Here is a 14302-nt window from a genome sequence, read left to right as displayed (position 1 = left end):
CGGGGTTTCACCATGTTGACCAGGATGGTCTCGATCTCTTGACCTCGTGATCCACCCGCCTCGGCCTCCCAAAGTGCTGGGATTACAGGCTTGAGCCACCGCGCCCGGCCTCAACGTACTTTTATCAGAGCTCACAGTGCGCCAGGGACTGGGGACTTGGAGATGAAGGACACACCAGCCAATGTGGTAAACTCTTTGGTCCGGATATGCTCTGAGCGCACTCTGCGAGCACAGAGAAGCGAGTCAGATTACGGAGCGGCTAACGGTGGGGAAGAGGCGGCCGCTGAGCGAGATAGGCCGGAGGAACGGAAAACGGAAGCACGGGGCGTGGGGATGACGCACCGGGCGCATCACAAAGAGCGCCGAGAGGGCGGAGGCGCCTGGGCACAGCTTGGTGGCTCCGCCCAGGAAAGGGCGGGGAGGCGGGGCGGCGCCCCCACCGCGGGCCTGCGGCGCCCTCTGCAGGCCACAGGCAGCGACTCACCAGTAGCGTCATCTTTCCTCTTCTCTCTCTTGGTGCTTTCCTCAGGCCACATTTTTTCTGTGTGGGGTAGTGTTCCCTAGTCTCTCAGCCTCCGACTTCCGTCCCTTCCCTCCGTTTTCAGGCCAGGCGTGTTAGTGTCATCGCGGGAAAACTGCCAATAAAGTTTTAACTCCTTTCGCGTCCAGGATCCCCGCCTCCCTTCAAGTACCGCGAGATCTGATCTGACGGCGCGGCTACCATGGCGGCGGCGTTTGAAGGCCCGGCGGCCTTAGCGACAGTGGATACCGCTATGCCGGCCGAACATGTGGCCTCGCAGGTCTCGGCACCGCAGCCAACACCCGAGCCTGTGAGGAGCCTGCGGACTGCTCAGGATATCCGCAGCCCACGGACCCGCACGGGGGACGTGCTGTTGGCGGAGCCGGCCGACTTCGAGTCACTGCTGCTTTCCCGGCCGGTGTTGGAGGGGCTGCGGGCGGCCGGCTTCGAGAGGCCCTCGCCCGTGCAGCTCAAGGCCATCCCGCTGGGGCGCTGCGGGCTCGGTGAGAGCGGGGGCCGGGGAGAAGTGTGGCCGAGGGGCGGCGGCGGCCAGGTCCGCGCCGTAGCTCGGGAAGAGCCCGCGGTCGACCGCTGGGCCTGGGGCAAGGCGCTAAGCTCAGTTAACTTATTTGTAAAACTAAGGCGCACTGTTGAATTTTAAGATGGTTAAGGGCTTTTCCAGCACTGACAAATGGTTCTAACTTTGAGAAGATGAAAGGTAAACGTTCAGGGACTAGGCATGTTCTCATACGTTTTTGAGATTCAACTAAAAATGAAGGTGCCAACTAGGGGAATCTCAGGAGACCCTTCTAGTTCTCTGATTCCATGTTAGTCCCTAAGCTGTTTCAGTGAGTACTGGCTAGTGATATATATGTATTTTTTCCTTCGCAGATTTAATTGTTCAAGCTAAATCTGGCACTGGGAAAACCTGTGTGTTCTCCACCGTTGCTTTGGATTCTCTTGTTCTTGAAAACTTAAGTACCCAGGTGAGTTAGCTCAGAGGACCAGAGGAGGATGTGTTATGTGGACTTTTCCACAGGTCAGATGAAATACCAGTAGCTCTTCAGAGGTGGAAGTGAATTTGATTGAGTTAAGGGTGGTGGTGGTGAAATTTGGAATTTTCTATGTGTACCTTATTTAAATAGAATAAAGCTAACGTGTCAATTTTGTCACTACTTGATAATACAGACAGGGATTCTTTACTGACTAGATGAATGTGAGACTTCACATTTGATTTGATTCATGGTATTGTAGTGCCCTGGCTATTGCTGGTAACTGCAGGGTTTGTTTTTGTTTTTTTGAGACTGTATGACTGTCACCTAGGCTGGAGTGCAGTGGCCAATCTTCGCTCACCGCAACCTCGAACTCCTGGGCTCCAGCGATCCTCCCACCTCATCTTCCTATGTAGCTAGGACTACAGGTGTGTGCCACCACACCTGGCTACTTTTTGTGTTTTTTTGTAGAAATGGCGTCTCTTCAGTGTTGTATAGGCCGGCCTTGAACTCCTGGGTTCAAGCAATCCTCCCACCTTTGCTTCCCAAAGTACTGGGATTACAGGCATGAGCCACCACACCCGGTGTGCAGGTGGTTCTTAAAGCTCTGTAAATGTATCATATTGATCTCTTGTCTTCTGGGTTGTCTCAGAGGGTTTCTAAGATTGTCTTACCCAAATTAGCAAGAAATTTGGGTTTGGGGATCATTTCTTCAACAAAGATTAGTTGAGCCCATATTACGTATAAACGGTATGCCAGGTATTGGGGATTCAAAGATGAATTAGATGTGATTCTCATAACCTTACTTTGTAGTTTAGTTTTTTTTTTTTTTTTTTTTGAGATGGAGTTTCGCTCTTGTTACCCAGGCTGGAGTGCAATGGCGTGATCTCATCTCACCGCAACCTCCACCTCCTGGGTTCAGGCAATTCTCCTGCCTCAGCCTCCTGAGTAGCTGGGATTACAGGCACGCACCACCATGCCCAGCTAATTTTTTGTATTTTTAGTAGAGACGGAGTTTCACCATGTTGACCAGGATGGTCTATATCTCTTGACGTCGTGATCCACCCGCCTCGACCTCCCAAAGTGCAGGGATTACAGGCGTGAGCCATGTAGTTTAGTTTTTATGGCAGACTGTATTTCAAGTTCTCAGGCATTGGTATATCTAATGATGAATCTTCAACAATGGTTTTTAACCCAGATACTCATGTTAATTCCCTGAGAAGCTCGTTGAGTCCATCTTATATCTGCCAAATCCTAGGTGATGTTGCACATTGGAAATCTTCCTACTTTGCAAGAACCTTAGCTAGTCTAATTGTAGACCAGGATGTATTTGAGATTTTGGCTTCTGACAATTTGGCAGCAGATAAAATGCTAAAATCCTGGAAAGGTTTCATAAATTCATATATATATATTTTTTTGAGATGGAGTCTCACTCTGTTGCTTAGGCTGGAGTGCAATGGCACAGTCTTGGCTTACTGCAATCTCTGCTTCCCAGGTTCAAGTGATTTTCCTGCCTCAGCCTTCTGAGTAGCCGGGATTACAGGTGTGCACACCACACACTCAGCTAATTTTTTTGTATTTTTAGTAGAGATGGAGTTTTGCCATGTTGGCCAGGCTGGTCTCAAACTCCTGACCTCAGGATATCCACCCGCCTCAGCCTCCCAAAGTGCTGGAATCACAGATGTGAGCCACTATGCCCGGCAAATTCATATTTTAATATTTTGTGTGTATCAAAGTAATACATATTCATTTTTGAAAATCGGGAAAATTCAGAAAAACTAGGAAGTACCAGAAAACAAAATCTATAATCTCACTACCTAGAGAGAAACTGCTATTAACAGTTTGGCATGTTTTCTCCCAGTCTTTTATTTTATTTTAATAAAGCTTTTATTCCTGTAGTTAAGAGCACAAAGTATTGCTTTTGCCTCCTCCAGTAGTTACATTGCAAAGTTTTTACCGTGGCTTTCAAGGCTTTTGTGATGTAGCTCCTAGAGCTAGATCTTTACTTTCCCACTAATTCTGTATAGCCATGTGGGCCTTCTTTTTCTTCCTCAAATACGCCAAGAACACTGCCATCTTATGGCCTTTGCATTTGCTGTTTTCTCTTTGTGAAAACGCTTCCCCAGGTGTCGTATAGCCAGCTCTACTCTATGCCATACTTGTAGGTCTCTGCCATACTTGTAGGTCTCTGCTCAAGTGTTACCTCCTTAGAGGAGGGCTCATGATTACCTCATTTAAAATGACTCCTTCATTCTTTCCCTGTTTGATTTTTTTATGATACTTTTCATTACCTGTCATTACTTATTTTTGTTTATTGTATTCTTATTATTTAAGAATGAAAGTACCATGAAGACAAAGACTGTACTGTTAATTGTTGATTCCCCAGCAACTAGTATGTTGCCTAACACACAGTAGGTTATAACTTAATATTTGTTGAATAAATGAATGAATGAATGGAATACAGTCAGCCCTCCCTATGTTGCCTAGTACATAGTAGGTTCTTTCTTAGTATTTGTTGAATGAATGAATGAATGGAATACAGTCAGCCCTCCCTATCTTCAGGTTCTGTATTAGCTGATTCAGCCAACTGTGGATCAAAAATATTCAGGGGAAGGGTGGGGGAACAATAAAAAATAATAAAGAATAAAAAGATACAAACAAAAATACAGTATAACAATTTACATAGGATTTAAATTGTATTAGGTATTATAAGTAATCTAGAGATGGTTTCAAATATGTGGGAGGATATACATGGGTAATATACAGGTATATGCAGTCATATACAGACAAGCACCTGCCAGTTTTGGTACCTGTGGGCTTCCTGGGACCAATCCCTTGTGGATACCAAGGGATGACTATATTTTACCCTATCAATAAAAACTCATTTGAAATGATCATTTAAATGAAATATAGTGTGTCATGTATTTCTCTGACTCAAAGGTGTAATTTATGTTTTTTTTTTTTTTAGATTTTGATCTTGGCCCCTACAAGAGAAATTGCTATACAGATACATTCTGTTATTACAGCCATTGGAATAAAAATGGAAGGCTTGGAGTGTCATGTCTTTATTGGAGGGACCCCATTATCACAAGACAAAACCAGACTTAAAAAGTGTCATATTGCTGTTGGATCTCCTGGTAAGATAACAATGCCTGTTGGTAACCAGGGCTTTTAAGGAACTAAACACTTTTATTATAAAAATAAAGATATATGGGAATCTTTGATAACTGTGATAATTATTTTGGTTAGAAATGAAGAGCATTAGACTGGTGAGATATAGGCACATGACTGGTTTATCAGTGGAATTTATGAAATTTCCATTCCTATGGATGTTTCAGAACATGTGAGATAGTCCTCTGAGAAGAAACGTGATGACTTTCAGGAGGCCCTTCTAAGCAATGGACTGGGATTATTCTTTGGCTTCTCTATTGTATTTGGTTGTGAATCGCTCAGAATTACAGTCTTGCATTCAGTGCTTTAGGTTTTTTGTTAGGATTGGTGTTTATTTACGGGTGATGAAATGTGAGGGGAAAACAGTGAGTTTAGGCAAGATCAGAGTTCAAGATTTCTAATTTGTGGTTTAGTGTGAACATGTATAATGAGAGTTGAATCAGGAAATTCAGCAGAACAGCTTGTGAATAAGTAGAGTAACAACATTGGCTGAGATTTACACAAATTTGGTACATCATAAATATTTCAATTTTTTTTTTTTTTTAAATTAGGCAGAATTAAGCAACTCATAGAACTTGACTACTTGAACCCAGGCAGTATACGCCTCTTTATTCTTGATGAAGCAGATAAGCTTTTAGAAGAAGGAAGCTTCCAGGAGCAAATAAAGTAAGAAAAATAACTAACTTGACTATTAAAACAGTGTCCCAAAGTATCTAGCTTTTCCGAGTGGTGATTATTGTCTGAATAATTTACATGATATATGTTTTTATTTTGCAGTTGGATTTATTCTTCCTTGCCTGCCAGTAAACAGATGCTGGCAGTATCAGCTACTTACCCTGAATTTTTGGCTAATGCTTTGACAAAGTACATGAGAGATCCCACTTTTGTAAGACTGAATGCCAGTGATCCAAGTCTCATAGGTATGTGCAGCTTTTAGCTACTTACATTATTAGTTTGTTTGTGACATTCTGGAGCTTTTCCTTGCTTAGTTGTCTGTTGCTGTTTTGTGATATCCATTAGGTTATAGCATATATGTTTGTTTTAACTGACAACTCTTCTTTGTAGGTTTGAAGCAGTATTACAAAGTTGTCAATTCTTACCCTTTGGCACATAAGGTTTTTGAGGAAAAGACTCAGCATTTACAGGAACTATTCAGCAGAATTCCATTTAATCAAGCTTTAGTCTTCTCTAATTTGCACAGCAGGTAATGTAATTTAAAAGGCCATCTGGGGAACTTGTGAAATAAAAGGATAGGCATGGTGCAATATTTGTAAATTTGTAACTATTTATGTTCTGTTTCATAGAGCACAACATTTGGCTGATATCCTTTCTTCTAAAGGCTTTCCTGCTGAGTGCATTTCAGGTAAGTTAATCTCTTACTTTAATCTTTATTTAGTATACTGACTTGAAGCCTTCAAAGTCAGGAAGAAGAAATGCCACTTTATGAGTTGTCTTCTGAGTGTAAAATTATCATGTATTTTTTAGAGTAAAGGAATTTTCAGGCTTATTTTTCTTTGGAATTTGATACATCAGTATCCTTCTATTTTTAAGGAGTAACTTGGTGTATGGTAAAAAGTTAGAAAACTAGTGTTCAGAGAGTTGTAATTTTATATCTCTGAGTATAACCACAAAGAACTTAGTTCTATAAAACCAAGTATGTCTGTGTTGTGTTAAGATAAAAATGTTTTTCTTTAGAAAAAAATTTTTTTTTTTTTTTTAATAATCACTGTTAAGATGCTGGAGATTGCAAACTGAATTGACTGTTTATGGTTTTGTGGAAGGCAGAGTGATTGACTTCTTGCCACAAAGTTAAATGTTTACTGCTGGCATAATGAAAGAGTCAAAGGATTTTTTGATCAGTGAGATCCTTTTTAGAGTTTTGTTTGGTGTTAGCTTAGTTTTTGACTTTTTTAAAAATTTTTAAATTTTTTTTTTTTTTTTGGTAAAGATGGGGTTTCATCATATTGGCCAGGCTGGTCTTGAACTCCTGATCTTGTGATCTACCCTCCTCATCCTCCCAAAGTACTGGCATTATAGGCGTGAGCCACTGTGCCCCGCCTGTGTTAGTTTAGTTTTTAACCTGTTGGCTTGAGCTTGTTTAGTTATGGTATATCATGAGATAACTGGGGAGACTATTTTCTAATGAACCAATATTTTAACTATAGATCACACTTTAACACCAAATTATAAACAGCTGATTTAAAAGCATTTTTATTTTCCTAAGAATTGCTAGTTATACTTCATATGTAACTGCAAATAGAATTTATATGCATGGCCTGATTACTATTTAAAATTGATTTTGAATTTCAAGTTGATTGCCTAAACCATATTTTAAAAGATTCTGACTTTGGATCGTAACCTAGATTTGCAACAGAAGGACAGAATTAACTGTGGTTGGTGTGTTAAAAGTGTTAAGACTGGGCGTTATGATTTTTACTTTTTGTGGATATGATAAATATGTATTAGCTTAGTTGTTTTTATATGACTTTCTTTTGGGGTCCTTTTAGGCAATATGAATCAGAATCAGCGTCTTGATGCTATGGCTAAACTGAAGCAGTTTCATTGCAGAGTCCTCATTTCCACAGATTTGGTAAATTTCCTGTTTAGTTTGTGTGACTAATCCATCTTGACATATGTTCTTTTATCAGATGTACAGCTTTCATCTATTATTTTATGTAGGTGTATCTACAAGAATACCAGAAGATAATTATCTTTCTAGTGCTGAGGGAAATGCTTTCTTAAAAATGTCTTTAATATGTTGATCTTTGTCCTTGAAATTATTCATTAGGAATGAATTTCCTTTTCCTCTGCTCCTCAATATTCTGTGCTTAATTTGGCACTTGGCTATACTGGAAGAATATAATATGCATTGGTAGCCATGCTGTACAGTCAGTGCAAACAGATAATTACTATCTTCTTCAATTCAAGACTTCCCGTGGGATTGATGCTGAGAAGGTGAATCTGGTTGTAAATCTGGATGTACCATTGGATTGGGAGACATATATGCATCGGATTGGCAGAGCTGGCCGTTTTGGTAAATAAAGTTTCAGTTCTTTCTTTAAGGAGAGGAATCTATAATGACAGGTGGGCTTTGAATGCTATTTTTGTGAAAATGATTTACTACCTAACATTCTCTCTGCTTTAGGTACCTTGGGACTGACAGTGACCTATTGTTGCCGGGGAGAGGAAGAAAATATGATGATGAGAATTGCCCAGAAATGTAATGTCAACCTTCTCTCTTTACCAGGTACATTTAATCTGTTTCATTTTGCTGTCAAAATAATTATAGTGGTGATAAGCATAATAAAAATATTAATAGCAAACACAGAGTGCTTATGATGTGCTGGATACTGTTCCCAGTCCTGTATGTACATTAACTCATTTCTCACCACACTCCTATGAAGTGTGTGTGATTCTTTTGTAGATGAGGATATTTAGGCATAGAGAGGGTAAGTAAAGGTGTTAAAGCTAGCAAGTAGCAGGGAGAGGAGTGCAAGCTAACCACTGGCACATGAAAAAAGAGCTGGCTGGGCACAGTGGCTCACGCTTGTAATCCCTGTACTTTGGGAGGCCGAGACGGGTGGATCACCTGAGTTCAAGACCAGCCTGGTCAACATGGTGAAACCCCGTCTCTACTAAAAAATACAAAAAATTAGCTGGGTGTGGTGGCGGGTGCCTATAATCCCAGCTGCTCGGTAGGCTTAGGCAGGAGAATTGCTTGAACCCAGGAGGTGGAGGTTGCAGTGAGCCGAGATTGCACTATTGCACTCCAGCCTGGGCAACAAGAGTGAAACTCTGTCTAAAAAAAAAGGGGGGTAGGGGGGGAAGAAAAATGAGAGCTGTATTCGCTCTATTTTATTTGTTAGTGGCTTTGCGATTTGATTTTATTCTTTGATATGAGGAGGGATATTTTACCTCTTTTAGGTTGCTGTGAGGTTAATTCTTGCCATATTCTCCTTTGTTGCCATGCGGAAGGAACAGCATCTTTAATTTGAATACTATTTTGAAAACTTTGAGTGAAATTTTTTTTTTTTTTTTTTAAATTTCAGTTCAGTCATTTGTCCCGCTTCTTAAGTGCCATCTTGGAAACAGTGCATGTTTAAAACTATTAATGATCTCTTAAAAACAAAAAATTCTAAAAAACTCTTTGAGTGGAAATATGGCATGTTTGATGTGCATGTTATACAGAAAATGTGCACTATAAATCGTGTATATTTATATATAGATGTATGTATATATAGATATATACACATACAGCATATACATGACCTTGTAGAATATGGGATATATAGTTATTGAATAAATTGAGTATTTTACTGATTTTATATTTAATTTATGAAGCTAGATTAAGTATAGATCTGAAAGTCCTGTGTATTCTAGTAGATCTGGGTTAGTAATAACTTTTTTCCTCTTTTACAAATCTCTGTAATTGCTCTAAGCTTAGAGTCCTGATTTGCAAAGTATCATAGAGTAGATGGTCTTTAGGCTCTCTATCAGTTCTAAAACTGTCAGTTCTTTCTGTGAAGTTTATTGGTAGTCTGATGTGAGAAAAAAATAGAAAATTGGTAGAAGGGGGTTAAGGCTTTTTGTAGGATTCAGTATCATAGCATCTAGTGATAAAAATAAAAATTGCCTTTGGATACTGGAAAATGATATATTTGGATCTTTATGTAATGTTAACAGAGGCCTGAAATCATAAGAAAATAATACTTATGCTGTTAGGTCTATATTGGACTGGGAACTTGTGTAACAATAGATGTTCAGATGAGTTTCCTGGGGCAGAACTAGGAGGGAAATTGGCCTGTATTATAGGAGTAGGTGAGCAAGGGATATTACCTGAGTAGGAATGAGAGTTTTAATCATAGAATCTCTTCAGCAAAGGATCAAGAGACTTCACTGTAGTATCTAGACCCATGGGATTTATAGGTAACATGGAGCATAAATAGCAACAAGCAAGATCTTCGTAAAGCAGGGGCTTGATATATCTTGTCTGTGTAAGATAAAAATTGATCACACTTTGAAAGGTCTGATTGCTGGTAGCAAACTGTCACACCTGGATGGAACAGGAAATTTAGAGGATTGAAGCCAGCAAATTTTTTAAAAATTAGAAATGTCATTGGTGCCACAGATCTTTTTAAAGTAAGCTACTTTTTTTCCCCTATAGAGGTTTTCTCTCTACTGTTAAGGGCAGTGATTTTTCTCTGTTGGAGTATTGGGTGAAAGATATAGTTGGGTGTAAAGAGTTGCAGTTGTAATATTTCGTAGATAAGCTTTGGGGAGCACAATCCATTTTTTAGTATCTTGTTTTGTTGTCAGAGTATTGAGATAAGGGGAGGGGCTGTGGAGAGGGAGGAGAGAAAAGATGGGAGAGTTGCTGCAGACTCTTGTACATTACTCCTAGAGCAAGCTCTTTTTCTAGTGGGGGTGAGGGGAGACAGTGCTTGTGAGTATGGGATGGGTCTTATGTATTTCTTAGGCAGATTTCTCTATTACAAGATTGCTTCAGTCTTTAAAAATATTAATATATTTATTAAACATCTTAGTATATTTGCATATTTTGTTAAATATATTTGATCATAGAAAACTTTATGAAATCGTGAAAAACAATTGTCTAGAGTAGCTTGAGAATTTTAATACACTTTTCTTCCTTTTTGTGTAGATCCCATTCCTTCTGGTCTGATGGAAGAATGTTTGGATTGGGATGTGGAGGTTAAAGCTGCTGTGCATACATATGGCATAGCAAGTGTACCTAACCAACCCCTAAAAAAGCAAATTCAAAAAATAGAGAGACCCCTTCAAACTCAGAAATCTCATGGTAACCACATGCCTTCCTCTAGAAATACTTCTGTGTCTGCACTATCAGTCAAATCAAAAAATAATACCAAACAAAAGCTTCCTGTGAAAAGCCACTCAGAGTGTGGAATCATAGAAAAAGCAATGTTACCAAAAGAACTGGGCTGTGCCATACAATCTGAAGAGCAAATGAAGAATTCTGTTCAGACCCCCATTGAAAGCTCCACCAACAGTCAGCAACAGGTCAAAGAAGCTTTACCTGTGTCACTCCCCCAAATTCCTTGTCTGTCTTCCTTTAAAATCCATCAGCCATACACTTTGACTTTTGCTGAATTGGTAGAGGATTATGAACACTACATTAAAGAGGGATTAGAGAAACCTGTGGAAATCATCAGGCACTACACAGGTCCTGGGGATCAGACTGTGAATCCTCAAAATGGTTTTGTCAGAAATAAAGTTACTCAACAGAGAGTCCCCGTATTGGCAAGTAGTAGCCAATCTGGAGACTCTGAGAGTGACAGTGATTCTTACAGTTCAAGAACTTCTTCTCAGAGCAAAGGAAATAAGTCATACTTGGAGGGCTCTTCTGATAATCAGCTGAAAGACTCTGAATCTACTCCTGTGGATGATCATATTTCTTTGGACCAACCTTCAAATGGAAGTGACACCCCCAATCCAGAGGAATATCAAGAATCACCTGAAATCCAGATCAAATCAAGACAGAAAGAGGGGGCTAGCCAGAGAGCTAAGCAGAGCCGGAGAAACCTACCCAGGCGGGCTTCTTATAGATTGCAGACTGAAGCCCAGGAAGATGGTTGGTATGACTGTCATAGGGAAACACATCCGAGTTTTTCTGATACCTATCAGGATTATGAGGATTACTGGAAAGCTTACTATAGGGCATGGCAAGAATATTATGCTGCCGCTTCTCAGTCATATTATTGGAATGCTCAGAGACATCCAAGTTGGATAGCAGCCTATCATATGAATACCATTTATCTACAAGAAATGATGCATAGTAACCAGTGATTATAGGATATACCTGAGACCATCAGGAACTGTCAACAAGTGATACCTTTGGATATCCATCCTCCTCGATCTCTAGTACAATGGTATATAGTGGCATTTCTGATAAACTTGAAGAGACTTGAGGCTTTCTACTGGGACACATCTATTTTTCAAATTGTTTTGATTTAGGACAGGTATATTAATTTTAATTTAAGAGTTTTTTTTTTTTTTAAACTTCATCAGATTCTTGAAAGTTAAATTTTGGGACATAGAGCTGAACGTTTCAGGGTGCCATTTTCTATAAGATCTTCCCAAAAGAAACATTTAAAAACATGACATATATACCACTGGTTACTTAAAAACAATAAAAACAATAGATTTGAGAAGTAATGGTAGTTCGCTGTGGAGTTCTTTACAAAGGGCTTGGGCTGCATTTCCTTCTATAGAGGTGCCTTGTAGAAATTTGTAGCATGGTAGATCAGAAAATCCTCTTAGGTTTAGGCAGGAGGGAATAAACATTGCTTTACATTTTCCTAAAGGTATTTGATTTCATCTGTTTGCTTCCAGTAAAAATAATTGTTTTTAGTAAAAACAAATTCAGTTAAACATGCTTACATGTTTATTGTTTATCTTTTGAATGTCTTTTCTTGTTGTGAAAGCTGTCCACATTTTTACTGTGAATGTAAATAGCTGAGGGTCATCAGTGGCTGTCTTATTTATGTTGCTCAGATAGAGGAGCAGCTCTTAATCTTTTGGTTCTTAGATCCTTTTATCAATTAGCTGAAAGCAATAGATTGACCCCAGGTAATTTCTCATTCCATAAATACAGAATTGTGAATGTAATTTCAAGGGGTTCCTAGACCCTCTGAAGTTCATCTGTACAGTCCAGGTTAACAAGTGACCTGCTCTGCTGGTAGGCTCTGAGTTTTAAGTACTTATTGGAAGCTGGAATTGATTGTCTTCAGATAGTTCTCAGTGCATCCTAATCTTGTGTCTTCTAGAAAATTCTCCCCAGTTTTTACTGCTAGAATCCAAGAGGAGCTATTGTTTTTCTCAGCTGATGTGTCTGTAAATTATGATTTAGAAAAATATAATTGGAAATTGCATATTCTTTCCTTTTTTTCCTTCAGAAGTCCTTTCATGATTAAGCTTTTGGTTCCCAAACCTTTTTGTGAACTGGATTTTTGGTGAGAGAACCGCTTATGTATAGAGATGTGTATTCACTTTTTAAAAGGAAAGCTCTTCTTTCTTGTGTACATACTTGTCTAAGTAGTATAAAACACTTTCCCCAGGGCTGTTGGCAAACACCCACAGCAATTGTCATTTATTGTCCAGCACTTAGATAACACAATTCTAAATTCCTATTTAACTTGGATTCCTGTCATTTGGATTGGGCAGTGTTAGGCTTTTCTTACATCTGTCAGTATTTTACATTAATTAATAATGTAGATAGCAAATCCATAATTAGGTCCAGTATATCATTAAGTAGAGATTTTAATTACACATTTAAATAAGACCCTGTCATTGATACATAATTGAATTTACTTTTTCTATCCTTTCCCCTACAATATAGCCAATTTCAGTTTGTCATTGCTAGGGGATTTTAATTAGGGTACTACTGCATCTTAATTAGAGATGAGGTTACCTACCCATTAGTCTTCAAATTAATTGGATTCTCTCTTTTGTGTTTGCGTTTTTTTTCCCCCACTGAAAAATAAGCTGGAGGTGAGCATATGTATAACATACAAAAATACTAATTGTTTCAATTTCCACAAGCATTTACCAGGAATATGGCAGCTGCCAAATTCTTAAATAACAGAGGTAGCTATAGTGGTGGATGTGAAAGAATCTTCCCCAGGCTACTATTTGTTTGTGACTTATCTTAGTGTGGGAAAGATTATTTTTTTTTAATTGTCAATCTAGGTGCATCTTTCCATAATCTGTCAGGAACCATTGAAAAGGGTACTTGTCCTGGTTGAGACTGCTACTACCTACTTTTTAACCTTGTACCAGTCATTTAACCTCTCATGGTCCAGTTTTCTCATCAATAAAATGAAAGTTGGACTAGGAGATTTTTAGGATCCCTTCTAGTTCTAAGATTTAATCATTTTATGACTTATGCCGAAGAAAAGATAGTTTCTAGTTAAGGAAAAGGATAATCAAATTTATAAATACAGAAAGCCTTTATAAATTCAAGTAATGTGGATGAAGGCTACTGTGAATTGGTTAAATGTCTGAATTTGTGAATACTTTTGAATCAATACACTTACTGCAACTATTCATGTTAAGTTGTAACTTGAATTAGGCTGGGAATATTAACATGTAGAGAGATCTTAGAAACCTGCTACTTTGAATAATTCTGACTTAGAATATCAATTATTTTGGGTGATTAAAAGTAATATTTTCTCAAGTAGCTTAGGTATTACAGTAATATTTGTTAACCTTTTTAAAATGTGGTTTAAAGGCAAACTTCGGCCCCAGAATACTAAAAATAATTGAACATGAATTATAGTACTTGTGGATCACTCTGAGACAAGGGAGTACTTTGAAGTTTTAGGTTTTCTTTTCCCTATTCCCTTAAAATCTACGTTAGACTTTTAAAAGTATGAATTTTTGATAACCATTGCTGACAGTAGAACTCCATCACAAGGTTATTCACTTGTTTTGGCAGAATGTGTTTATTTTTTTGTACCCCTGTGCACAAGCACATTCACTTGACATTTAGTGTGTATTAATGAAAAAGAACTCGAACTGCTCAATGCCCATCTGGTTTCCAGTTACAGTATTTTCTACCCAACAATTATTTGGGCTGTGGGTC

General features: G+C 38.9%; 1 protein-coding gene across 1 annotated transcript; it reads left to right on the top strand.

Moving 5' to 3' along the window:
* The first annotated feature begins 357 nt into the window (after positions 1-357).
* DDX20 (DEAD-box helicase 20) lies at positions 358-12093 on the top strand. The gene is made up of 11 exons (XM_017524318.2): positions 358-1023; positions 1412-1506; positions 4481-4649; positions 5235-5349; positions 5461-5603; positions 5749-5887; positions 5988-6046; positions 7191-7273; positions 7612-7717; positions 7829-7930; positions 10343-12093. Exons 1-11 carry the CDS (start codon positions 723-725, stop codon positions 11503-11505), a joined length of 2475 nt encoding a protein of 824 aa, XP_017379807.1. The 5' UTR covers positions 358-722; the 3' UTR covers positions 11506-12093.
* Positions 12094-14302: the final 2209 nt, after the last annotated feature.

This window comes from Cebus imitator, unplaced genomic scaffold, assembly GCF_001604975.1.
Source record: "Cebus imitator isolate Cc_AM_T3 unplaced genomic scaffold, Cebus_imitator-1.0 Scaffold32, whole genome shotgun sequence".
Classification (NCBI taxonomy): domain Eukaryota; kingdom Metazoa; phylum Chordata; class Mammalia; order Primates; family Cebidae; genus Cebus; species Cebus imitator.
The sequence above is the reverse complement of the archived record's forward strand: the minus strand, read 5'-3'. Positions and strand labels throughout refer to the sequence as shown.

Bases quoted from the DNA above. Each gene is read 5' to 3' on its own strand.
- DDX20 (XM_017524318.2), top strand. From the start codon at position 723: ATGGCGGCGGCGTTTGAAGGCCCGGCGGCCTTAGCGACAGTGGATACC. The intron at 1,507-4,480 runs GTGAGTTAGCTC...TTTTTTTTTTAG, and splicing joins TTGAAAACTTAAGTACCCAG to ATTTTGATCTTGGCCCCTAC. The intron at 7,274-7,611 runs GTAAATTTCCTG...CTTCAATTCAAG, and splicing joins TCCTCATTTCCACAGATTTG to ACTTCCCGTGGGATTGATGC.